The sequence below is a fragment of the Thunnus albacares genome, chromosome 13 (assembly GCF_914725855.1).
Source record: "Thunnus albacares chromosome 13, fThuAlb1.1, whole genome shotgun sequence".
Classification (NCBI taxonomy): domain Eukaryota; kingdom Metazoa; phylum Chordata; class Actinopteri; order Scombriformes; family Scombridae; genus Thunnus; species Thunnus albacares.
The window spans coordinates 9,887,460-9,913,273 of NC_058118.1; the positions used below are offsets into that span (position 1 = coordinate 9,887,460).

The 25,814-nt window shown below is 37.1% G+C and overlaps 1 protein-coding gene across 1 annotated transcript; it reads left to right on the forward strand.

Moving 5' to 3' along the window:
• Window positions 1–296: 296 nt before the first annotated feature.
• On the forward strand, window positions 297–25,585 carry ar (androgen receptor). The gene is made up of 8 exons (XM_044370047.1): window positions 297–1,586; window positions 7,276–7,427; window positions 7,634–7,750; window positions 13,610–13,888; window positions 15,507–15,651; window positions 19,835–19,965; window positions 20,076–20,227; window positions 22,086–25,585. The coding sequence occupies exons 1-8, from the start codon at window positions 511–513 to the stop codon at window positions 22,242–22,244; spliced, it is 2,211 nt and encodes a 736-aa protein (XP_044225982.1). The 5' UTR covers window positions 297–510; the 3' UTR covers window positions 22,245–25,585.
• Window positions 25,586–25,814: the final 229 nt, after the last annotated feature.

Sequence of the window (25,814 nt, forward strand, 5' to 3'; positions counted from 1 at the left end):
TATCAAATGGTTGTCATGTTGTCCTCATAATACAAATAATAGTTTTACATACTTATATATATCATAGTTCTCAGCTCCAGGCAAAGTAAGGAGGGCCCCCACAGAATATCTTGCCTAGGGCCCCCTGTTGTCTAGAGCCGGGCCTGGACATGGCACACATTTTAGTTTAATAATAAGCTCACATCTCTCTTCTGTGCAAGCTTTAAAAATGTTAAAATTGCCAAATTAATCATTCAACGCCCTGATTTGATGTCAGTTAGGGGGAGTGCGATGTTTTATAGATAAAGTCCTTTCCTGCATTCAGTTTGAATCAAAGTGAAGCTGAGCGCCTCTGACTGTCAAGATCCCAGTTTAGGAGGAGTTTGTGACTCCTGTATCTCTCCCAGGACCTTTACCAAAACGTTTTTCACAACGTGAGAGTTGGGCTGAGCAGCAACAATTACTGAGACCCGTGGAGACTTTTGGTCGTGCAAAGTTCGGTCTCCTGGTCAAGTAAACACTTTCTGGGAAATGAGCCAAACTAACAGACAGTTGCCTTGTAGCAAAATTAGTCCAGGGGGGGAGAAAATAAGACCAGGCGACGCTGTGAGCGCTCCCAGCATGACGCAAAAAACTGAAGAAAGTCGCTTCTATTTCACCAAAAACTTAACAGGAAACGGTGCCGACAATGCGGTCGCAAATATTTACGGATTCGTGCACACTGATCCGCCAGTCTGTGACATGGAAAAACAGTGCTGTCAAACAGGTGCTGCTCCTCAGGAGGAGTCGTTAAACGCTGACTGCCGTGTGGGCGACAGCCGCTCAGTTTCTGCCTGCGCCACAATCTCAGAAACAGCCAGGGAGCTCTGCAAAGCCGTGTCCGTGTCGCTGGGACTGACCCTGGAGTACAACGACACCAGTGACATGGACTCTGCTGTCCCCCCATCTGTGGCAAATGACCAAATGTCAGGATTATTCGGAGTCGGTTCCGTCCCTCTGAGCTGTCCCGAAACCCTCGCTGCTGTTGCAAAGTACAGGTGCTCGGAGCGAGATGACCAGAAGCAACTGGTGGAAATGTTCAAAAGTTCAGAGACTCGGACATCTGTGGATGAGCAAAACTTCACACTGTGCGAGGCTGATGACATAACTTCTAAAGAGATAGATCATCTAGACACAGTTTATGCCCCATCAGTGCCAGACAACCTGGAGCACTTCAACCTCGAGAGGCCGTGCAGAGTCTACAAGCCCCCCGAAGAAGCGACAGACTTCGGGGAAGCCATGGAGCACAATTTCTGCGGTTATCAGCCGGAGCAATACGGTGTTAAAGTGAAATCAGAGGACATGAGCGGTGAATCTGCCGGGGCGTTGTGGGGCAGTAATTACACATTTAACGAGAAGTACAACTCTCAGCTTTGGGGATCGAGGCAGCGCATGAACGCACACAGCTCAGCAGCGAGCACCGCGCTCATATGTAATCCATACGAGAGGCGCGCCGTGCGTCCTGAGCAGTGGTACCCAGGCGGGATGCTGAGGCCGCCCTGTCCCAACAGCAGCTACATCAAGACCGAAGTCGGTGAATGGCTGGATGTCGCCTACAACGACACCAGGTAAGATAATAATAATAATAATAATAATAATAATAATAATAATAATAATAATAATAATAAAATGATTTTTAAATCAAAATGTTATAAAAAGCTGGAATAATTTTAGTGAGCAGAAAAAGAAATTTTCTCTGACGTCTTAGAAGTTTTTACAACTCAAAATCTCATGCTACATCTAAAATATGACCCAGACATGAATGTCAAATTCCTCCCCAAAAATATGATGTTTTTGGCCAAGTGAAGCCAATCTATTGGCCAGTGCTGGCAGCAAAATGTGCCAAACTTCACCACAGAAGTAGATTTATTTTATCCTAACATTCATCCAGATTTTTTATGTTATTACTTGAATGACAATAAATAAAATTATTATAGGTCTGCTTGTTTTTTTTCAGTGAAATACCAAAAGTCAGACTGAACAGATAAAAAAAATCATAGTTTACTTTATAGACAAAAATGTCTTTCAAGATTTTATCAGGCAATGCATTGGGAAACTTAATCTAATCAGACTGAGGGTGTATGTGGCAGGTTCACATCCTCGATATTTAAGATGTCTGTGAGACTCGGAGCTCATTTAAGGTTTTTTTGTTTGTTTGTTTGACTAAGATGAAGTTCCTTCACATATTGGGAGAGTGGAAGGTATCTTGTTAAGATGCCTTTTCCATTTTAGATGTTCCTTTAATTTGAGTCATTTCATTATAAAGATACGCGTCATGAATTTCAACACCGTAAAAGCATAATAGGATAATAATATCTGCAATGATTTATATACATCAAATCCATAAATTTCTGTTGAAGAACAAAAACTATTATTTAATGTCCTGCTAAACATCTTTGTACTTGTTTGGCCTTCAGAAAACAAAACAAATTGTCTTCAGTGCTCTGTCTGTGGCACCTGCTCAACATCTGTTTGAGCACATGAAAGTGTGATTTTATTCTTCAACAGGTCTACAACTATTTCTTAATGCAATGAGAAAATATGTATCACTGAAAAGTGTTCTTTCCCTTTGCTTTTTAAGTGTAATATAGTTTTCATATCATTGAATTTGTTGGATTAATTATTTTGATAAAAGGGGAGGTAATTGTGGAAAGTTCTGGTAATTTTACAAATCTTTCCAAAGGTTCCTCGTGCTTTTTTAGCGTCAGGTTATTAAATTTAACTCAAGCCATTTTAACTTTGTATTGTCACCTTTGCATCGTCTCCTGAGTCTGAGTTTGGCCTCCAGGAGTACAAAGGACACAAAGTGGACATGCTGACTGGCAGCCACATTGTACGCTGTGGACACCAGAGCGAGGTCTCATGCAGCTGTCGTCATCATGCCCTTTCTTCAACTCTGGGCTGGTGAATGACTGACAGCACTGTCTGACACCAGTGTCTCTGGCTACTAGAGCTGAGCTCAATACACCCGCCGCAATTTTGTGTGCACAATGATTTACTAGACCAGAATTACATAAGCCAAGAATATAGAGGAAACAGGAAACAGTGGTGCTCTTAAACATGAGAGCAGTAACCAGATGCAAAATCCCAAACAAGGAGCTGCTCCTCCTCCCGTCTCCACTGAGAAACACATAGAAGTGTGACAGCATGGTCTGACCAACCTTTACTGAGCTAACTATCTGCTTTGAATGGAGAGGAAATAGAACTTTAAACTTACTTTGCATTTGCCTTATTTTCATAGCAATTTGCCTTTAGTGACTATTTTGACTGTAGAGGGCGACAGGAAACATGGAAATAGAGAGGAGAATAATCTGTGACAGAGGTCTCCCTCAGCCAGAACTCAAGACTAGGTACATGGAGGTTATATACAGTTTAGACTAATGAGCCCACAGGACGCCCCCAACTGCACAAGACCTTGGAGGGCTGGGAGATCTAACTCTCTTCTTGTTATCAACTCAAGTCCTCAAGCTTGTTCCATGTTACAGAGTAAAACTCAGAGCAGGTTTTTGATCAGGTCCTGCTCCTTATTTAAGTTTTACGCAGCAAGTTATCCAGAAAGATGGCTCCACATAATCTGAGTCTGAGTTAGTCCCTTCTGTGCTGTGTATAACATATCATTCAGCTGTCTTGATTTTGTTCCACATTTTTTCCATTTAGAGTTTTTAACTATATCCTTTTTTTTAACTGATTCAAACAGGGCGCATCACAGAGAATGCTAAAGGAGTGCAAATAAGCCTCAGACAAAGAAATCAGACGAAACAACTTTTCTTTGATTTATTTTAAATAGACAGATAGATAAAAAGTCTACTAGCCCTTCATTTAGATATTCCTGAAATGAGCACCTTTCACTTCGCCTCTTGTTTCTTCTGCTGAATGAGACCCTAGTTGTAAGAATTTGTGCCTCTAAATTATTTGCATAAAAAATACAGTGTAGTTGATACATATGTTGCAGTTTCGCCTATAGTCTGAGTGAACTTCAGTATAGTTCGCTACAGAGTACGATGCCATCTGATAAAGGGGGAATGTTTTTTATTTGTTTGGGACACATGTTGTATTTAACTGTCAAACCATATGTAGGCCACACTAGGGCATGTACAGAACGAAGCATTTCCTCAAAACTCTTACTTGGAATAATTTTTATCTGTTCATAATTTAGTTTTTTTCCCCTTCTCTTTTTTCCTCACTCTTCTTTCTTTGCTTCTTTCTTTACAATTTCTTGTTTACATTTTCCTGCTTTGCACCAGTAAAGACATCAGGATTCAAATCCTAGAAAGAGAAATCCTTTCCTGCAGTTGTTCTACTGAAAAGGTTTTAATGTGACTTGCTTGGTGACATAGGATGCTGCTCTTACTTCATACTAAATATCTCAACACCAACTTACAGCACGTTTTTAATGATACACTCACAAACACACAGTAGTGATACTGTAAGTTTGTCTTTAACAGCTAAGCAGATTAAGGAATTTTACAGAAGAAAGCAGAGTGAGAAGTGGACTCTGTATGACTCAGATTTGGACTTTAGGATCTACATCCCCCGTGCTTAACCAGCCTGTATGTCTGAGCTAATCTGCATCCCATAACCTCAGAAATGAGTGAAAACTATTTCACTGTTTAGTTTCGTGGCTCTTAAGCTTACTTCAAAGTTTTCATAGACACAAATTATTCTATCAAATGATAATAATGTGAAACAAGGCTGACAAATTTAAATCAAATTACCCGAAACAAGCGGCGGCAACTCTGTGCAAGAAAGAGGTTATTTCAAAGAGTTAATTGATATGTATATGTGCAATGCGCCCTCATGCACAGTCATGGGACTGGCCCATGCAGCATCATAGAAAAATAACAGTAATCTACTGCAGAATTATAAACACAAAACAACATAAGTATGAATATTCTGCTCCTCTGTTATGTTAATCAAAGCACTGTGCATAGACAACGTAAGAAATCAGATTTTACTGACCTTAAAGATTAGAAAACAATAAAATACAGACCTGGGTATTTTGTAACTTAAAAAAATAGTGGAGAATATTAATGTTTCACATAAAATATTGGTTCAGTACAGTATAATATAAAATAAAATGGCAAAAGTGTATCCGTAGGAAATGTGCGTTTTGTTACTTTTGTCTTGTGGATTTGATGTATTTAGATTTTTGCAATACAATAATTACTGTCAAATATACAGTATACAGTGTCTCTTGACATTTCATGGGTGTGAGTGCACATGAATATTGTCACGCTTTATTGAACATATTTAATACTTTAATACAAATCAGCTAGAATACCTAATTCAAATGCAATCAATCCAATTCAATTTGACAGAATAATCAGGATTTAAGCCAGTGTCTATCTAATAAAATGCTTATTTTAACCACACATGTTGAAAAGGAAGAACAAATGTTTATTTTCAGTGTTATAAAGGTATAAATATGTAGTCAGACAACCATCCATCTGTAAAGCTCCACCAGTATCTTTCATATCTGCATGCCTCCAGGTCACAGGCCTGCGTAGTTTTAAGTACTCCACACATAAATACCTCACTTGACAAACTGTTTTCTTGTTCTCTGCAACTTGGAATGAATAACAATAGACACTGAAAGTCTGTCCTGGCTGATTTCAAGCTTTAATTGCAGCACTTTTATACGCTTCGTTCACCTTTTGCTGTTCTCTAGTCTGTTCTATGGCTTTTGTATTTTGATCGATACATTATAAAGTTGAGCATGTATATTTTATATATATAGCACAATTTCAAAAAGCTGTATTGTACTGAAAGCTCTACTCTTGAGCCTCTGTACTGGACTGAAAATACAGTTTACTGGGACAACTGTTTATGAATAATACTGATGATTTCTTTTTCTGTGAAAGTAACACTAACATCCTTTTTATACTAGAAAAAGGTCATCAACCACACTTTCTATCAGGGTTTAGTAGATAAGTAGTAGATATGAAGTCAGTAAACATCATTTTGCCAAAACAAAAAAAGTTTTCAAGAACAAGATTTATGTGATTTGTGTCAGCCTAGACAACTGCTCCATTACTCTCTATTTAAGCCCAGGGAAAATCTGCAGCAGTACGTTATTCCAAAAATTAAAAAATAAAAAAGGGAGAGGGGTAGGATATGCACAATTATTCACAATAGGAAGGAACGTTTTAATCAGGTCAGGGTTAAAACCGTGAACGTATCTCACTCCACTCATAACAAGTGTACTCTACCAGCTGCATTTGGGATTATTTGCAGTTGCCTTTATTGATATTGTCGGCTTACTGATCTTGACATGCATATGTTTCACATTTATTTCTGATGGATCTCAGACTATATTTCTCTTGTCAAAATTCATTACCTCAACGCTCATTGTTTAAACTGCTCTCTCATTTTAATCACAGCCCTGATCTTGCTCTACTCAAAGACTTAAAGTCTGACTACAGGCTCCATAACCTATTACTATCATGAGTGAAACTAAATTTAAGATAGTCTCATAGTTTGATAATATTGAGAGATTCTAGTTGCAAAATGTATATTGTAATAGACTTTTATTTGGTCTTGTAATTTCAGTTTCTCTATTTGCCTGAATTCACTTTTTCTCCATTGTCACCTAAAATCAATGAGGACACAGTGAAGGTTCTTTAGTTAAGCTTCATCCTTGTCTCTTTTACACCAAACCTTGATATCTAAGATGCACGTCACTCAGGCAACGTTGTGTCTGAGCCTTTTCCAATCTCTCTGTGTTCAAGGCTGAAGCTTGGCGCTCATTGTGCCCCCCATCAACCCCCCCTCAAATCTTTCCCACACCATCCTGTCATCACGCTCTCTGCACTCCTTAAAGCACACACTAAAAGGCTGGCACATTGCTCTGAGAAGTGACCAGCGATTTGTGGCTACAGTTTCGACAGTTTTTAACAATTTAAAAGCAATTATGGACCTGCTCCAGTATATGACTTCAAGGCTCAGCTTTATTTGTTCCAAAGGGGTTGTTAGTTTCACAAGATAATAAAGCAACAGAATAAAAAAATGTTGAAAACTGGTGAAATACCAAAACAATGAATAATAAAATACTGTGCAGTGACCCAGTTGATACCACCAAGCTAGAGCACACCAACAAAGGGTTCTAATAGAGATAAATGATGATATCATAGAAATACCAAAGCGATCAAATGTCAGTCATAGAAGATCAGCAACGTGTTTAATCATATATGGCCTCTTTCAAAACTCTCCTGTAGCTGTTCATGGTCTATAAAATTCCTGTTTGATGTTTGACTGCAGGTTTGAGGCCGGCAGAGAGCACATGTTCCCAATGGAGTTCTTCTTCCCACCGCAGAGGACATGCCTGATCTGTTCTGACGAGGCATCTGGCTGCCATTACGGTGCACTCACCTGTGGCAGCTGCAAGGTTTTCTTCAAAAGAGCTGCAGAAGGTAAGGCTAAAAGGTCAAACTTGGGTTCTGAGTTAGGGTTAGTGATTGTATACATATACATATATAGATATTTTTCCCACTTTGATGGCAGTATTCAACAGCTATACCATGATGTATACAGATTTTTTACATCCAGTTTTACATTTTCCATCACTCAGTGATTATTTACCTATAAGTAACCAAAAGTTTCTCCTCTGTCTGTGTAGGCAAACAGAGATACCTTTGCGCAAGCAAAAATGACTGCACTATTGACAAGCTACGAAGAAAGAATTGCCCGTCTTGTCGGCTGAGGAAGTGTTTTGAAGCTGGGATGACTCTAGGAGGTAGGATGGATTAACGTACTAAAAGCTGCTGTAAAAAGAAACAATTGTTGTTTATTTTATCACTGCTGTTCATAACAGCCTCTAACTATCTTATTCTGTGGGCTTATCAGTGACCCTCAGACATACAGGATGTGTACGGTAAGATTACACATTAAATATATACATTTGTACAGTATAGACTATAATAATCACGGTGCACTACATACTATATGAACAAAGCACACTACAGAGAAAGTGAAGTTGTAAAAGTGAAAATATTAATGGTTTCCCAAGACCAAGTACTTTATTCTCTCCACACGGCACATCTTAGCTGGCTCTCTTCAATTGCAGCATCATCACAATAGGGGATGTTACTGATAATCAAGCCCCTGACTGAGCTGCCATGCAATTTAGACCTATTCCATTCACTGCTCCTTACTGTCACCCAGACCTGTTCGTCTTATTAGGCTGTAAAGATTGACATGTAGTGGACTAATTTTTGTCTTGTGTTCAATTTTCACTCTCTTCCATTTTCTCATTCTGGTAACGGTGAAAATTGTACTGGAGGCACAAAGCTCACATGAGACATGTGAATTAAAGCAGCAGACATGCTGGTAATTTTGCCACCAGTCACTGACAAACCCATGGAGGGAAAATGTGATCTAATGCTGTGATTGTCAGTAAAAAGGCACACCTTTTCTAGTTGTGGCTAAAAGGAGCCTCCTTTCACTCATGTTCTCATCATAGACATGTAATTCACTCGCGGCATTTCACAGGAAAATTTATGACAATAATTTGTAGAGGTGGAGGCAAAAAAATTATACATTTGGTCTTATTATCCCCGAGGTTTTTCCTCCAAATGTACTTTAAAGCAATGAAATAGTGATAAAAAAGAAGATTTCTGATTCAACTAATTGGATTTAGATTCATTTATTACACAATTACAAATGTATTGGCAATTAAATAATAAACTTTGTATCATGATATCATATCTGTTATTTGTTTCACTCCGTATAGTTTGGAAAGTCCGAAGAGAGAAGCGATATGCGGGAAATCTCTGAATCTTTGATTACCAGCTAAAATTGATTTTGTTGAGTCTTTTGAGTTGACATCTGTTCAGTATTGAGAAGCATAGTTATTTTAAATTGCTTGAAGGTTTCATTTCGATCATTTGAATTCCATATTATTCCTGGAATCTTAATTACATCTCCAAATAGAAGCGGAGCAGGGAGTTTACTTTTTACCAAACCATGACAGCAATCTCATTTTGCAGAGAGCTGACGAAGGCTCAGCTGTATTTAGATTTCTTGTGTTGAAATGCAAATGCACATATATTGTACATATACTGTACCCCTATATCCATACTGTATTTAGATTAATGTGATGCTTTCTATAACTTTAATACTGCTACAGTAGTGTTTGTACAGGTCGCAACTCCTCCAAGCTATCTTCATTCACTAACCATCCTATAGTGAAGTTTAGCTCCTCAGCTGCTGAATGAATTAAAACGGTGTCGGATCAACAGTGACGTAACAGTTAAAAAACCTTTTACAATTTACAACCTCAAACACCGACTTTCACAAAGCTGCCAGAACAAGTTGTGTCCCCAACCCAAAGTTAACATTCTGGACATTCATCAAAAGCAACTTCAAGTACCGTTTCACTGCCAGCAAGTGAGAGTTTAACTTTTTTAATTCAATGATTTACACAATCTGCCGTTCTTCTCCAATTTCTTAATGGAAAAAAACAGTGTAGTGATGTAGAAATGTCCATTGCCAGATTAATAAATTACTTATTTCAAAAAGGTTTTATTTGTTTTATATTTGTAATATTATATAGTCAGTAAAGTTCACCACATGAAATGATGAAATCTCTTGAATTAATGACCCCCGCTCTTCAACTACAGCTACAGTTCAGTGGATAGATTTGTTTTGACTTACCGAAAAAAGGACAGGTTGTTCTTCCATAACTACTAATTGTAGGATAGAGTTTCCAGATTGCTTTTTTTTTTAGTATATAACTATGTAAATAGTTCATCCATCTCAATAGCTGCGTCCTATGACTGAAGTATTCTTAAACCAGGTGGAGGCTCTGTTTCCTGTAACCTGTACTTGTCTGTCACAGAGTCTTTTCTCAGTTCGTCGTGCCCCCAAAAAGGCAGCAAGGAGCGCTTCAACCTGCTTTGGGATAGCACTTTGTATTACAGCTCACTAATAACAAGGTAATAATGGGGTCTTGATAACAACAGGCTTGAAAAAACAGGCCAAATGTGTGTTAAGACATAAAGAAAAGCAAATGTTCACCTTGCTTCAATCTCCAATAAAATGTTTAATCTCCCAAAATAGCCAACTGTACGTTAGCTGTAAGATAGCACCTGTGTGCGTGACTGAACTCAGAGCTCACCAGAAACGTTATTAAACATCCGTATTGCCTTCCAGTCTCTCTCCTTTTTCCTCTTGTCTCTGTACTTTTATAATGCAGATTCATAAAGTCCTGGGAAACAGATATGCACACATTTTTCACTCAAATTGAAACATTTTCAAGTTGAATCATCTTCATGTCAATTCGCTCCACCCCTGGTGAATCAACCCTTTTCATGGCAGACTTGTGAAAGCAGGAAGAACACAGGTGGAATTAATAACGTTAATACCATCAGTTTAGGTGAGCCAGTTCCAGGCCTCTGGTATTGTGCATGTTCACTCACTGACATGGTTTACTGGGACAATTAAAGGAATGGAGCCATTGTTAATGTTATTATTTACAGCTGTGACAAGTCAAAATGTGTGTTCTGTCTGAGCACACAGTAATGAGGGGACAATACTGTTGTATTATAGCGGCAATAACATGTAATGTTGGTTTAATATCTTGGAAAATATCACAAAGTAATGAGGGAGAGGAGAGAATGTCAATAATAACAAGATAATGGTATAATAAAGGTATAATAATCGGCTTACAGTACAGTCAAAACGGCTGGAAAACATGCACAAACATCAGCTGTTTATGTTTTGTTTAACAGAGTATAATCATAATTAAGAGCAGATGCTTTTCATTAGAATTAAATAACAGATGGTGCAACAGAGAAACTACCATATGCTGTATACTGTTTCCCAGTAAATATCCTGCCCTTAGTTGTTTAGTGCACAGTACTATAAATTCAAATTAAATCTTTTTTTGCATTTTCCAGTTCTGATTATAAGAAAATATCATAAGATTTTATTTAAACTAAACCTTAGTATTGAAAGGATTATCTCTGTTATTATTACACTTTTATCATCAAGGTATTACCCCATTATCACCTTGTTATACAGAGCTCTAATGTAGTGCTACCCACTGTTATTGGTTACAGATCATATAAGTTCATTTAACAATTATCTTATTTTATTGGAAAAACTTAAGATTTGAGTCTTTATCTGGCTTGTACCTGATTGGGTAACAACTACTGGACAGCTAGAAAGTAATGGGAAGTGTGAGGTCGTAAGTGACAGGTGCCTGTGTGAAAAAGTTTTGCCGCCTTCTTTCACTCCTTCTTCCTTTTGGTCCTGCACACCCTTTCAGAAACACAGTTTAAATTGGTGAGCTAATAATATAATGACATCTACAATCTGGAGACCGAAGCAAGAGTAAAAGAGGATCTGAAAAGGCATATGTAACAAAAAAAAGGCATTTCAAGAGGAGGAAAAAGTGTTAAACTGATCTCCATGTTTTTGTCCAATCAAGCTTGCACCTGGCCACCTAAAAAGATACTTAAGATAAATACCGTGATTATAATGATGATGAGATTGGGCATAGAAGAAAGTGGACCAAAAATGTGAGTGCAATGAGCAGAAAATGACCAAAAAAATCCACATGTTCAATTTGATTTGAGGGAAAATGGGTTTGCAATAGATAAGTCTGCAGCTTGTTCACTGGAGGTCAGTTTTAGCTGGAAACAAGGGTGGTAATGACGCCACAGCTGTGTGCTGGTCAACCGATATAGACCAACTCTTAATACTGACAGTTGACAACATCTTGGCTAATTAATTGCTCCTTTGGAGTGTGTAACAAAGACAATGCTTGAATCCATCATTTGGATGTCTCCTGTTTGTATTGGCTTCAACTGAAGGGGAATCTTAAGGTTAGCTCAACCCAACCTATTTACACTGTACTCTGCAAAGATCAGATGCCTGCCTGTGTCACGGTTGAGAATCCCCAGGAGGAATTTTTAATTAACAATTTTTTTCTCAAATGTTTGTTATCGGATCAGAATTACTTGCAAATTATATTTCTTATATAATCTGCAATTTGCTTTCAACCCTGCTACTTTTGATAGAGACTTAAGTCGTGTCTATAACTGGCAAGTCAATATTGATCAAACTGAACTGAAAAGCCAGGCTGCAGTTTTAATGAGACTTTCTCTACACAGAAGCTGCAGGAGGCAATTGCGTGACGATTACTGTCAGTCAACAGAGAGAAAATGGATTAAAGAAATAATATTTTGCCTGATATTTTATATTTTTTAACCCTTCCAAAGCTAAAACTAGATATATAGTCAAATGAATTAGATCATGACCATTTTAATAGAGGAAGTTGTATACGCAAGCTGAACAACAGAAGTGTCTGTTCTAATGGACTCAGCACATTGTACCAGTTTGTATTTGTCAGTCTCACTCCAGCACAGCTGTCATTCTGAAATAACAGGCTGAGCTGAAGCTGAACTGTTCGCAGGTCTATTACTTGTTGAAAGAAAACAGTCAGAGACTTATCGTAGTGAACGGTTGGTGGTCTTAAAGAACTGAACATAATGTATTTGGCAGCTGTTTAGCAGAGTATAATTATTCCATTCTGATTGTATCGCTGCTTACTTTACATGGCAGCCTACTCCACTGAGTCAAAGATGCTGCACCAATTTAGTTTGTAAGTGCAGGTTGTCATATGGAGCAGCTGTCTCAGGGTTTTCAGCAAGAAATTGCAGCGTTGTCATTGCTCAGGACGGGCAAGCAGGGTTTTTTTTGTTGCTTTTCTATTTGTTGTTTTGGGGATTTCGTTGACTCTTAATTCTTATATGCTTTTTGTGCATAAGGAAACACAATTGTAATGCAAAACAGAAAGATTTAGTGAGTTTTGTAGTTTGAGTATATATTTGAAACACTCCTGCAACAAAACCTTCCTTGGAGGAAAAAATGTAATAACGGGGAAAAAAAATCATTTATACATCTACACCGGCAAGGACTCACACATGATGACCAGGCCTTTCCGCCAGATGAGGCTCATCTGTTCAGAAGATTTTTCTTTCAAATGCAATATGATTCAATCTCTTTAAAGCTATTAGATCAGTCTGGGTAAAATTGATATTTCCCTTAAAAGGTTACTTAAAAACCACAGTTGCAGACGATTTAGAAAGTAATTCTCGGCAGAGTAGTTTCTCCTGATGATTTGGACGGTTTTCCTCCAATGTTCAAAACATTTAACCACAGCATGTATATGTTTAGATCTCTCTCTTGAAAGGATGTCATTTATTGATTTTAAATCAAAAGTCCAGTGCGCGTAAATACAGTGTTTGCACGATCTATGATTGTGAGTGGTATCATCACTGGAGCGTTGTCTCTTCATTCCTCATACCGCATTTAGCTGTAATGGTGCAATTGTGCAGTGAGAGATTTTGAAATCAAAGGCAGAAAATCCATCATGTTGGATGGCTGCAGACACAAATCCTTAGAGTAAGGACAGCTGGATTCATCAGTCAAAATCAATCAGATGTGTCAAACCTGAACTGAGGGTTTTATGTAATTTTGTGTCATGTGCCAAAGACATGCAGGTCAGGTGGTGTCTGACTTGTAGCTTGCTGTGTGAGAAAATACCAGAAACAATAATAAGCACGTTGGTTTTGTTTGTTTGTTGCAGCACGCAAATTAAAGAAGATTGGTCAACAGAAAAACCCTGAAGAGGAACATCACATTCAAGAACCTACAGATGCTGTCCAGAATATCTCTCCTAAATCGAGCCTGAGCTTCAATTCCCAGCTGGTCTTCCTCAACATCCTGGAGTCCATTGAGCCCGAGGTGGTGAATGCAGGACATGATTACGGCCAACCCGACTCAGCTTCCAACCTGCTCACCAGTCTCAACGAGCTTGGAGAGAGACAACTGGTCAAAGTGGTCAAGTGGGCAAAAGGATTGCCAGGTGTGACACTGGAGGAGGTTTTTTAAACAGTGTTAATGAGCTTATTTATGTAGCAATTGGTGTATGTTGTAATATTTCATCATCATCATTTTATCATCTCACTTTCAAAAGGCAGTTTTGCGATAAGTTAACAAAAAAATGTTATAATTTTAAACCTGCATTAACTGATTTTTTGGCCATTTACAGGCAGCGAAAACAAGCTTTAGGCAAGGAAACACAACACTGACATATTTTTACCTTTAAAGATGATGTGGCGAACTTTTTAACAAACATATTTACATATCCAGCAGACATGGAGCAACATTACCATTCATTTAGATTTATATTTGTGTCCATCTGATTAACTCAAGTCCAGTATTCACTCTCCTTTTAGCTCTGTTTTGGAGTCCACTAAATCCTAAGAGAAATATTTGGCTCATTAGCTGCTAAATGCTCCACTATGTTCGCCAGCAGGTTGGAAACTTTGTGTGCTGTTTGGTGCTGAGCAGGTAGCGTCCACTGGGCTTTGAGTTGGTCATAAAACATTCTAATCAAAAGCCGAGCTTAAGAGGTGGGTTATAAGATTACTTTTAAACATATCTGCACATTCAGCTGATTTCAGGTCCTAAGGCATGCCGTTGGAACAGCTCGGAGCATAAAAACGTAAAGTTTTTGTCATGCGCTGAGGAAAAACTAAAGCACTCATGCCAGAGAACGTGAGGGACCGTCCTAGTTCATACATAGAGCATGTTAGACAAATAGAATGATGCAAGAACATGAAGTTAAAAGACTTTAAAAATCTATAGGAAAACTGACAACAAATGTAAGGCCTTTAAAACAGGCATAATGTGTTCTGTCCCTCTGGTCCTAGTCAGCACTCAAACAGCAGAGTTCGTAATCAGCTGTGACTGATTTATGCACTATTTATGCACATTATTTTCTTATGTATTATTCATGCTGTGACTTTTTTGGGTAGACTAGAATAGAAAGTATTACAATAGTCTAGCCTGCTAGACATAAAAGAATGCATTAGTCTCTCTGTGTCACACTTGCCGCACTTTAACTATATTTTTCAGATGATAAAAAGCAGATTTGGTAACATGCCTCATCAGAGCCTTAAAGTTTAACTCTGAGTCAAGGACAATGCTGAGGTTTCTTGCCTGTTAGCTCAAGGTTTGTCCAACAAAATTTAATTTTGTGGCCAGATTTTCTCTTCCTGCACCTTAGAAACTATAAGTAAAATTTCAGTTTTATCCTGGTTGAGCAAGAAAAAGTTTTGTGACATTATGGCACTAATATCTAAAATACATCTAAAAAGAGCATCAACTGGTCATGTGTCATCAGGAGACACAACCACTTTAAGGATAGCCATGGAAAGAGATGCCGTGCCTCCTGATGACACCACCATGGTATAAAAATAAAAAAGTAGTGGCCCTAAAATTGGTCATTGAGGAACCCCACAAGTTACAGTGTTTTAGGTGTTTTAAGGCGAGAAATGATAGCGAGAGATAAGAGACAAACCAATTAATACAAGCTGTTTGATACTCAAAATATTTTGGGTGGCGTATCAGTAAAAATTCATGCTTTTGGTGCAAAATATGCCATGTTGTGTCACATTTTATGATGCAGATCCTTATAGGTTTCAGGAATCTCCATGTGGACGACCAAATGACTGTCATTCAGCATTCATGGATGGGGGTGATGGTGTTTGCCTTGGGATGGAGGTCCTATAAGAACGTCAACGGCAGGATGCTTTACTTCGCCCCTGATCTTGTGTTCAACGAGTATGTACAGCTCTGACTTCTTAAATCCAATCGTGTTTTCTGAAACGATTTTATCAGGAGATGACTAACATTCTGGGCTCATTATTATATTTAAGATAGAGATAATCCTCATTGAATAAGCTGGTGCTGTCATAAATAGTACAGACATCAGTTTCTCTCTGTCTTCATCTCCATCTTTCCCTCATTTACTTCCCTGCTGATGCGCAAACACAGTATTAAGAAGTATCCAGAGTTTTATAAATGTAAAGTAGAAATGGTCGCTGGCTTTTCAGTTCCATGTTCATCCAATTTTCGTCTTAGGTGATCTTTTGTTAGTCTGAGATTAAAGTGAGGAACATTAGTTCTCAGCATAGTGAGTGAAACTGATTCAGATCTGAATATTACTCTTGACAGACAACAGTGGTGAGGTCTGTCCACATATGAATGAGGAGTATTAATGGTTATAACAGCTTAAATCTTAGTTAGCTCCATCAACTTCCACAGATTTGTGGACGTAAATACTGTAAATTAATATAATGGTCTCCTCTTTAGAAATAAAAGTATTTACAAAAAGGATACGGTACTTTTTTATATTATGGTTTTAGAAAAATATGATTCATTCTTTATGTGTACTATACATTCATGCATAAAGAATTCCTGATTCATTTGAATCTACAAACTAATGCCACAAATGAGTTTGAAATTGGAAGCTTTACAAATAATTATCCCATCTTTACCATGATTCAGTATATTGCAATTTACTGATATGAAAATGTGTGGATTTTAGAGGTTTGGTGCTGTTTAATACTGTTTGTACCAAGTTTTGAAATGATTGATTGTAAAAATAGAGCTATGATTATGTCCAGTTTTTGAAAAACCAAACCTTGTGTTATCATGATTTGGGCCACATCAGTTCATGCTTTGGTCATAATGGGTCCAGTTGTGCAGTAATAGATCAGTTATCAATTCATCATTCCATTAAAAGGCAGAAAATCCATCATGACAAATGTGATTTTCCATTATTCAGAGAGAGAACAGTCAGATACTTATGTTTAACCAGAAAATCTATCAAATGATTAAAAAAGTTAAACCAGACCGATCTGCCCTTTAATTTCAGACCTGTCCCTAGCTTTATTCTGTTTTTATGCAAGCTTCTGATAACATCTTATATGTAGAGTACTATCTCTGTGGAATCATCTGAGCAGAAAATCACAATAAGAATAAAATATAACTACAAATAGGTTAGTGTAATAGCCTTGAAACTGGCTTGATCTTAAACTGGTAGGATAAATCAGGACGAGTAAGTGAATGAGCAACGAAACCCAAACTGAAGCTGCTCAGTTTCATACGGGCAGCTTCCAGGTATGGCTGTGTGAGTGTAAGGCACGGTGTCGCTGTAAAAGAGCATTTGTGCTCAGCGAACCAGCACTGAATAAATAAAGCTTTAAAAAAGGTTGTTGTTCAAACAATCCGTGCAGCCATGTGTCAGACAATATGAGAATTAAGAAAGGCTTTGAATAGTTTATAGTATCTCACACTGATGACACAACTCATAAGTGGATACTTAATCACAAAAACTCAACTTACATAATAACTGAAGTACATTAAGCTATTTACATTTAATTCAAGTCAAGTCAGTTTTATTTGTATGGCCCAATATCACAAATCACAAATTTGCCTCAGGGGGCTTTACAGTCTGTACAGCAATACAACATCCTCTGTCCTCAGACCCTCGATTCAAATAAGAAAAAACTCTAATATATGTCCTGTATTTACCAGATTTTTATGTGCTCATACAAATCTTTTAGTGACACATCCACATAACCAGTAACTGTGTGTTGTTCTTGTTTTTTTCTGGTTTTTCCACATCAAAGTGTGATTCCCTGATGGAAATGTGCATTAGGACAGTGTTTGCTAGCGACTTAGTTATAATTGCAAGTCAGTCAGATTCTTTTATGCATTAGTTAGATGTTTCTATCAATGGAAATATGACAGACAGTGGCTGAAACAATTTACACATTAGTCCTAGGAAGAAAATGGTGATTTTGCTGTTAAAATGCATTTTGCAGCATTTCAGTTAGTTTAGGATGACCTCATTAATTTGTTATGTTAATTAAAGGGCCACTCCAGCAATTTTGTGTTCAATTTCCATAAAGCTGATGGATTTACAAGAGAAATGTTCAGATTATGATTACAGAAAAACTGTTTTTCTCCATAAACCTTGCTAGAAACAAAATGCAACATCTTAGAAACTAAAGAGATTCAGGCTGGTAACATTTTACTTCAAGTATAAAATTTTAAGTGTGTAAACATTTAATGAATGTTTATAACACTATAATGTAGTTATAAGAAGATATATGGTCATTTTAAGTCTATTTTAATGGACAGTTTGTCCTGTAAAATCAAGTAGTTTATATTATTACAACTGTGTTTTACTGTATTGTCATTCATTATCTGTTTTTACACCAGCCTCCACTGACAGGAGAGGTTATAGTTGTTGACAAATACATTAATGAACACTTATATTTGTGTTGTAAACCATTTATTAACTGTTTATATGCTGCTTATAAATGCTAAAAAGGGGGACTTTTGTGTTAGTGAAGTGTTATAGTTTGACATCTTAACAGAAGATAATTTATTCAGTTGTTCTCCAAAGTGTGGTGGATCAGTAGTTCAAAATTGTCAGACTGAATTACAGCTGGTGGAGCCCATATAAAATAGAAAAGGAGGGTGATTTAAGCAATTTGAAAGAAATTCGAGCAGAAATTGTTAATGGGCTTAAAATGCTCCCTGTCATCATTCAAACGTGATTCTCACTGTCTCCTGCTGAGCCACGGCTGTCCTTTAGTTAGAGCAGTAAAAACCCTGATGCAGTCATCATAATGAAAGACTGACTTCAGGAGTGATTGAATGATTGTTGGGCTTTATCATTGAAGGAAAAGTGGAGCTGTACTCCCCCTTTACCACACCTGCATAAAACCTCACTACAGTCACATCAGGCATACGTACATTTCTCTGGTTTGCTGTAATTTTTATAAAGAGATATGGCTTCACATGAAAGAATAGATGTCAGCAGTGGTACTTTATCATTTTTGACAGAAATTAGATTTATGTTGGTTTTATAGGTTTGGTGTCACTGCCTTGATTAAGCTTCCTTTTTGAATGCAGTGTGTTTTTTTTAATCTGATGAAAAAGGCTTTGTTGTGCTGTGAAGTCACCAGTGTCTCTACATTGAGTTGATAAAATTTCAAGCCAGAAAGTTCAGCCATCTGCTGACATTGATGAGGAGATTTGAAAGTCGTATCAAAAGCAGGTGCATCAGCTCAGTGTAAAGTTGTTCTGATCAGTGTTTGGTGGTGGGTGTCAGTGCAGAATACCGTCTGTGGTGCCATTTTACCACTTGGATTTCCCCAACGTCATACAATCTCCATCACCATCCTTGCAAAAATTGTTAGATTTATCTATCCTAAATATCAACGTAAATCGGAGGAAAACTGCGGTTAATGTACTTTACATCTTTTGCATTTATCTTCTCCAGAAACTTTCCAATAACTGGATTATACCTGCCTGTATATTATATACATACATTGATTTGATTCATACATAGTGGAAACTCTGAATCCGTTTCATGAGAGATGGAGAACAGTCAGCTCTATTTCATATCTCTTTCTCTTTCAATTTGAGCTCCTTTCTGTGGTTTGCAATCAGTGAAATTCCAGTATTAAACAAATTCCTAAAATATGTTTTATTTGACCTTTATCTTCACTGCATGAGAGGAATATGTTACAAAGTATCTCTTTCTCAATAAAAGAAAAATTGAAATTGTTCAGCCATGATGAACACGAACTATCCAATTACCTCTAATGATGTTAAAATATAAATGACTCAAACATTTTTCTGAACTTCAAAGCCAACGATAAATGAAGGGAGTGGTGTAACAGAGCTGTGTGTTTTTAACAGCTTGCTCCAGATGTCAAAGGTCACACAGCAGAGATCTGTATCGTTATGAAGATAATTCACTGTAAATGTCTCCATTACACTATTAATAGATATGGATCTAACCTCTGACATTCTCCCCTCTTCCGCAGTCATTCATTACAGAATAAATGACCACTGTGTAAAGCAATTTATCCCTCACCGCTTGTGATCTGAACATTCAGATTACTTCACACCTCATCCTGACCTTTTTTTTTTACCTCTGCAGACATCGGATGCACATTTCCACCATGTATGACCACTGCATACGGATGAGGCACCTTTCACAGGAGTTCGTGCTGCTGCAGATCACCCAGGAGGAGTTCCTCTGCATGAAGGCCTTGCTCCTCTTCAGCATTAGTAAGTTTATCTGCAGCTGTCAGAAAACAAGAACTACTTTATTCCAGAAGTGGACGTTAATAGCAGTAACTGTCAAGCATGTAGTCAAAACTGTTTTCTGTTTTAACCAGTTCCAGTTGAGGGTCTTAAGAATCAGAAGTACTTCGATGAATTGCGTCTCTCCTACATCAACGAACTCGATCGCCTCATCAGCTATCAGATTACGACCAATTGTTCTCAGAGGTTCTACCACCTCACCCGACTCCTGGACTCTCTCCAGATGGTGAGATGTGCTGCTTCTTATGATTTAACTTGTGTTATGTGTGTTCAGGGGCATCATGCAGGCCATTTTTTTGAGTGGGCACAGTTTCACAAGGCTTTATGTTCACACTGAACCAAGTTGTTACCATTGACTGTATATAAATATGGACAACGTGTCTCCACTTCCCATCACTATACAAAAGTGAAGCCAAAGTTTTCTGTTTTGTTATTTGTTAATTATGTATTTCAATTTAGTTTTGTGACTTTATGTCATTTTTGTATTTGGTTTTGTTCTTGTTCAATCAGAGGCAGAAGGTTTTTTTGATGTAAGACATGAAAATGGCCTTGTTCGTTTGTTTATATCAAGTTCTCAATTTAAAAAAAAAAAAAAAAAAAAAAAGCGAAGCCAAAATTTCCGGGAGCTACCATCTTGCTTGTGTGACTTAATTTGGAGCCAGAGAATGCACAGTAGAGTTGCGGGGTAGGATGACCACCTGCGGGACACACCCCCTCAACTGTCCGGCCGCATGATGGAGGTTTGAGGTTTATTTTCAAATAACTAATTAAAAACAAACTTATCAGAAAAATGAGAACCTGGACAAACATCAGCATGATAAGAACACCTAAAATGACAGAAACCATCTTTGGGAAAAATGTATTCGATGTGTACTTTGATTTTTTAGTTTGGATCATGTCCCATACACTAACATGGAGGGGGCGGGACTTATGACCTATACTGCAGCCAGCCACCAGGGGGTGATCAAGATGTTTTGGCTTCACTTTTGGGACGCTGTCATAATATCCATCTTTAAATACAGTCAATGGCTGTTACCAGTAATTATCTGCTTTGGCTTCTGTTTCAAACCACCAGTAACTATCTAGAACTATGATGAATGACAACTATTAACATTATATTGCATTTAAAACTTTAAAATGAAGTTTAAACTTTAAACTCAGGGGTAACATTAGATGGTTAACTAACCAGCACCATTGATTATTTAATATTGAGGAAAGAAAGCTCACAAACATGTAGCTACTGTTTAGCTCTTGACTCTGTAAAAAATCTCTTCATGTTCATCCCCTGTTTGTAAGACATGTTTCAGCTCTGCAAATTTGTTTTGACAAAAACTATACTTTAGCTACTAATAATAGCAAAGGAAAACAAACTAACACTAATGTTAATTACTTGTGGGTTGTAGTTAAAACCATTGATGCTAAAGTCACTTTAAATAGGGAAATTCTGCATCTCTAAGTAATTTACAAATTCATTAAAGTTATACTGTTTTATGGCGTGAGCTGGGATTGATTATTCATACATCACACTGTGGTTAACACGACCGCAATTTGGAATAATTCTACACAACAGCTGAGTGGCTCTTCTAGTGCCGCTGCGACTACATAATGCTTTTTAGCAGAGACGGGGGGGGGGATGTGTGTAGAAGGCAGAGTTAAATACATATGAAAACATACAGAAAAATTATTTATGTACTATATTTATAAGGCTAATTAAAAACACCTATTGTGAAGATGGAATTTCTAAAGCCATCTGATCTCAGATATTTGAATGGCCATGATGCCTCTGAGTGTGTACATGTATTCATGCCCCCAACAGGAGGACAATGTGAGGGCAGAATCTGATACCTTAAAATCTAATCTCAAATTCTAATAACTGTACTTCAGGGTAGAAAAATATTAATGAATGTGTTTACTATTATTCAGAGCAATCCATGTCTCAAATTTTTATCCAAATGTTTTAAGGCAGAGCATTAGTTTAGTGTACCTTATATTTCAGTTATGAGTCATGTTTCCATTGTCAAAACACTGCTTGTGGTAAATGATGTCATCTAATTGTGGATTTTTTTCTCTTTTTTCTGTTTCAGACTGTAAAGAAGCTCCATCAGTTTACATTTGACCTTTTTGTCCAGGCTCAGTCACTCCCCACGAAGGTCAGCTTTCCAGAGATGATCGGAGAAATAATCTCAGTACATGTACCAAAGATCTTGGCAGGTTTGGCTAAACCGATCTTGTTTCACGAATAGAAGGATTTTTTTAATCAAGAAGTGACTCATCTTTGCTGCCTCCATAAACTTTAACGACGGCTTTGTACTGTTTCCCTACATCTTCGATCTAATAGCTCTTAGCCGTGTCCTGTAATCATTATTTTATTGCATTTTTTCCCCCTTTTAGCCATAATTGAGATTGTTTGTTCTGAACTGTTAAAGCTTTTACCAGTGCATCACTAGTTGACAGCGCTGCTGTTTCTGAGTGGAGAGTTTGTGTTTTCAGCCAGCCCAGAGATGCTACTTTACATACACACTAGGTCTGTAAATCATATTACTGCATCCTAAAAGTAGCAGGGTTAAAAACATTAAGTTTTGCATCTGACCTTCATTATAAATACACTTGACAAGGTACTTATGAAAACTTCAAAAAACAAGAGATGGCCATAATAGCTGATGGGAATTCAATCACAACAAATACTTGTTTCCCATCAACTTAACAAAGTCTGTTTTTATAATTGCACCTTTTAAGTTCCTACTTGTAAAAATTAATATGGTAAATACAACTTGGGAGGCGTTTAAGTGCTAAAGTGCCTTGATGTGTAAATCTCAGATTTGTTTTAAAAAGTCACACAATTTGATTTAATATTATTTTTTAGTAAAGTTCAAAACCTCAAAGCCTGTTCCGACTTTTTCATGGCAGCGTAAATAAACCTCTTTTGTTGCTGTTGATGAAGTGTAACAAGAAAGTACCAAAATATGAGAAGTTAGAATCAAACAGTGAGGTCATTGCCAACAAGCTGCTGAAATTATTGTGTGACATTAAAATGTGTCACTTTTCCTTGTAAAGATGCCTGAGTCATTACTATGACAATCAGTGTAGTTATGGTAGTCACATGTTGCAACTGTAAAACACAAAATATATGTGGAACATTATACTTTGTGTGCTGTGAATCTAAAATATTAGATTTGCCCCAAAAACACTTTTTCCTGTTGAGTGAATGTATAGCAGTTTTATTGCTGCGGGTGGGTAATTAAGAATAAAACCCCATGTGTGGACATGTGCTGTCTTAATTACAAACACAATGCAAAAAACTAAGTAAAGTAAAATCGAGTGTAGTAGTAGTTATTGATATTGAAATGCAACTATGTAATAATTAATTAAACATCATTGTTGCAGAGTTGCAGAAAATTCCCTCCCAATTGTATTCACTGCGTCTTTAGGTCGTTAGTTTATACTCAATTCAAAGTGTTGCCTTAGGAATTAAAGTGTTTCAGAAGTCAGAGGCAGTTGTAGTATATTAGTTTTTCACTATTTGACTATTTGGCAATAAAAACTGTATATCCCAGACTGTGTTCATGCAGTATTAACTTCAAATCAAAATGACCGCGTCCACAGAATACACTGCATGCTTATTGTCACTGGTCTGAACTTAAAAACTTTTCTCACCAGGTTGGCAGCAAATGTGTAGAGAGCTATTGGTCTTGGCCTTATTCATTTTAAAGCATTAACTTATATGCAGTGGTAACTTGTTAAAACAGGTACTTGGCATAAGTGAAGTTGGAGAAAATTGGATGTTTGTTAAGAAGTATTTATACTTTACTATTCCTCTGCATAGCTTCACACTCAGTTTTTTTTAGAAACTATAATTAAATATTAAGATAACTTTACAATCCAATACAAAGGTTACTCATTTTTGGTGAATGTGGCATGGAAATTCAAACTGATAATGCAACTAATCTCACCACAGAAATATTGTGTCCATTGCTGCATGTCTATTTAAATATAATGCCTTTAGAAAATATTGAACCCTCCCATCAGATTATTTTTGCATTTACCGCGTCACAGCTTGAATTTGTGTTTGAGTGAAAAACTTGTACAGACACAAGGAAGAAAAGATGGCACCAAATACAGGCAAACGCTGAGTGAAGACTTGATTCAGACTGCCAGAGATCTCAGAAGCAGAAATGTTACAGCAGGACAACAAATAGAAACTTACAACCAACTCAAAACTGGACGGGCTTCAGATGTACAATGTGAAAGTCCTTGACCACCAAACCTCAGAGATAAAAACCGAGGAAAAATCTATGGAATGCCTTGAAGATAACTGATCACAGACACTTGAGCAAAACTGTTGAATAGTATTAATTCATTGAGTTGGACGCATCTGTGAGTTTTTGCATCAATCAAGGGGGGAAACATAAGGCACTTTGTACATACAACTTGGTCTACATGATGCAGTGTTTAATTTAGACTGAAATAGTGCTCTACTTTCAGTAGGTGACCGATTGACCTAAAATTGTAGAGCATACTTTCTCTCAGTCCAGCTGCTCTGTGTTTATCATAATCCAACAAAAACAAAACTTCAAATTAACTTCTGTGGTTTATTCTGCACCGTTCAGTAATTTAAAAAAAAAAAAGTTTTATAACTCTGTAAATTCAACACTTTTTTAACAATTCCACATTTCTTTGAAAAGCTTGTCGATGCATGCATCATGTGTTTGTAAGACTGTATTTGTACTTCTGACTTTAAGCTTTACAGAAAGCAATGCATGGACGTCCATGTATCTCTCTAATTACCTGTTTATTGAATACTGACTGATGGTGTCATCATCAGACAGCATGATAACATTTTGTTGTACAGTGTACAGTTATATGTTGACTGTGACAGTCAGTTTCAGTTTTTTGTAACAGATTCCTTCATAAAATTGACTTCATCTGCACAAATGCATGTCCTCATGTCTTCATCTTGACTGACTTTTCAATAAATGTGTCTGCTGTCATTTTAGGGAGCCTTAAACAGGAACCCAGATTACATATTTTACATTTTCAAAAACAGTAAAAAAAGATTCAGAGCTTCAGTATTTATCAGAAGTTTTGATCAAATTAAAAAAAATCTGAATTTCAGAATTCCTTCTTACATTTCCTGAATGCACTGTAAGATTGTTACTCTTTATCCTTCAAATTGATGTTTTTTATGCTGTTGTAGCTTTATTATGCATTTCACAAGGAGGGGGGGTGAAGGTTTTACCAGTGGATCTCACACCTCAATGAGCCACCTACATGTAGATGCCCTGTACATTTTTAATACTAATATGATTTCATCACACTAGCCTACAGTGTTTGTATAATGTCAATGGACAGTAGCTGGTATGTGCCCAATGTACTGCATATTAACCTGATTCTTTGTACATGCTCCAGTAACTGTATATAATGATTAGTTCAATGTCTGTTTTAGTGTCCGAACACTTGACTTTTAAAGTCATCTCTTGTATGATTTATACCTTTTGTGACCTGTGTGTTTTTCAATATGTATGTTTTTCAAAGGTGTAAAGCTGCATCATCTTTTGAAGGCAATTAAAATGATTCTGACACTCAAGATAGAATTTGTTCGAATTTGTTTGAACATTCAAGCTATTTTACAAGCTCTATAAAGAAGTGGAGGGATTTCATCAATTTCATTGTCTTCTTTGAATAAAATAAGAGATTTGAGCCATACAGAGGTTTATCTTTAATAGATTTATTCTAATTTGCATACACTGTATCAAAGCTGGGTAAGACGGTAAATTAAACATGGAAAAGAATATATGTATATATATATAACAGTT

What these genes read in the sequence shown, in the direction of transcription:
- ar (XM_044370047.1), top strand. Translation starts at nt 511, where the DNA reads ATGAGCCAAACTAACAGACAGTTGCCTTGTAGCAAAATTAGTCCAGGG. An exon ending in AGCTGGGATGACTCTAGGAG is followed by an intron (nt 7,751 to 13,609) that starts GTAGGATGGATT and finishes TGTTTGTTGCAG; the next exon opens with CACGCAAATTAAAGAAGATT. An exon ending in CCTGATCTTGTGTTCAACGA is followed by an intron (nt 15,652 to 19,834) that starts GTATGTACAGCT and finishes TTACCTCTGCAG; the next exon opens with ACATCGGATGCACATTTCCA.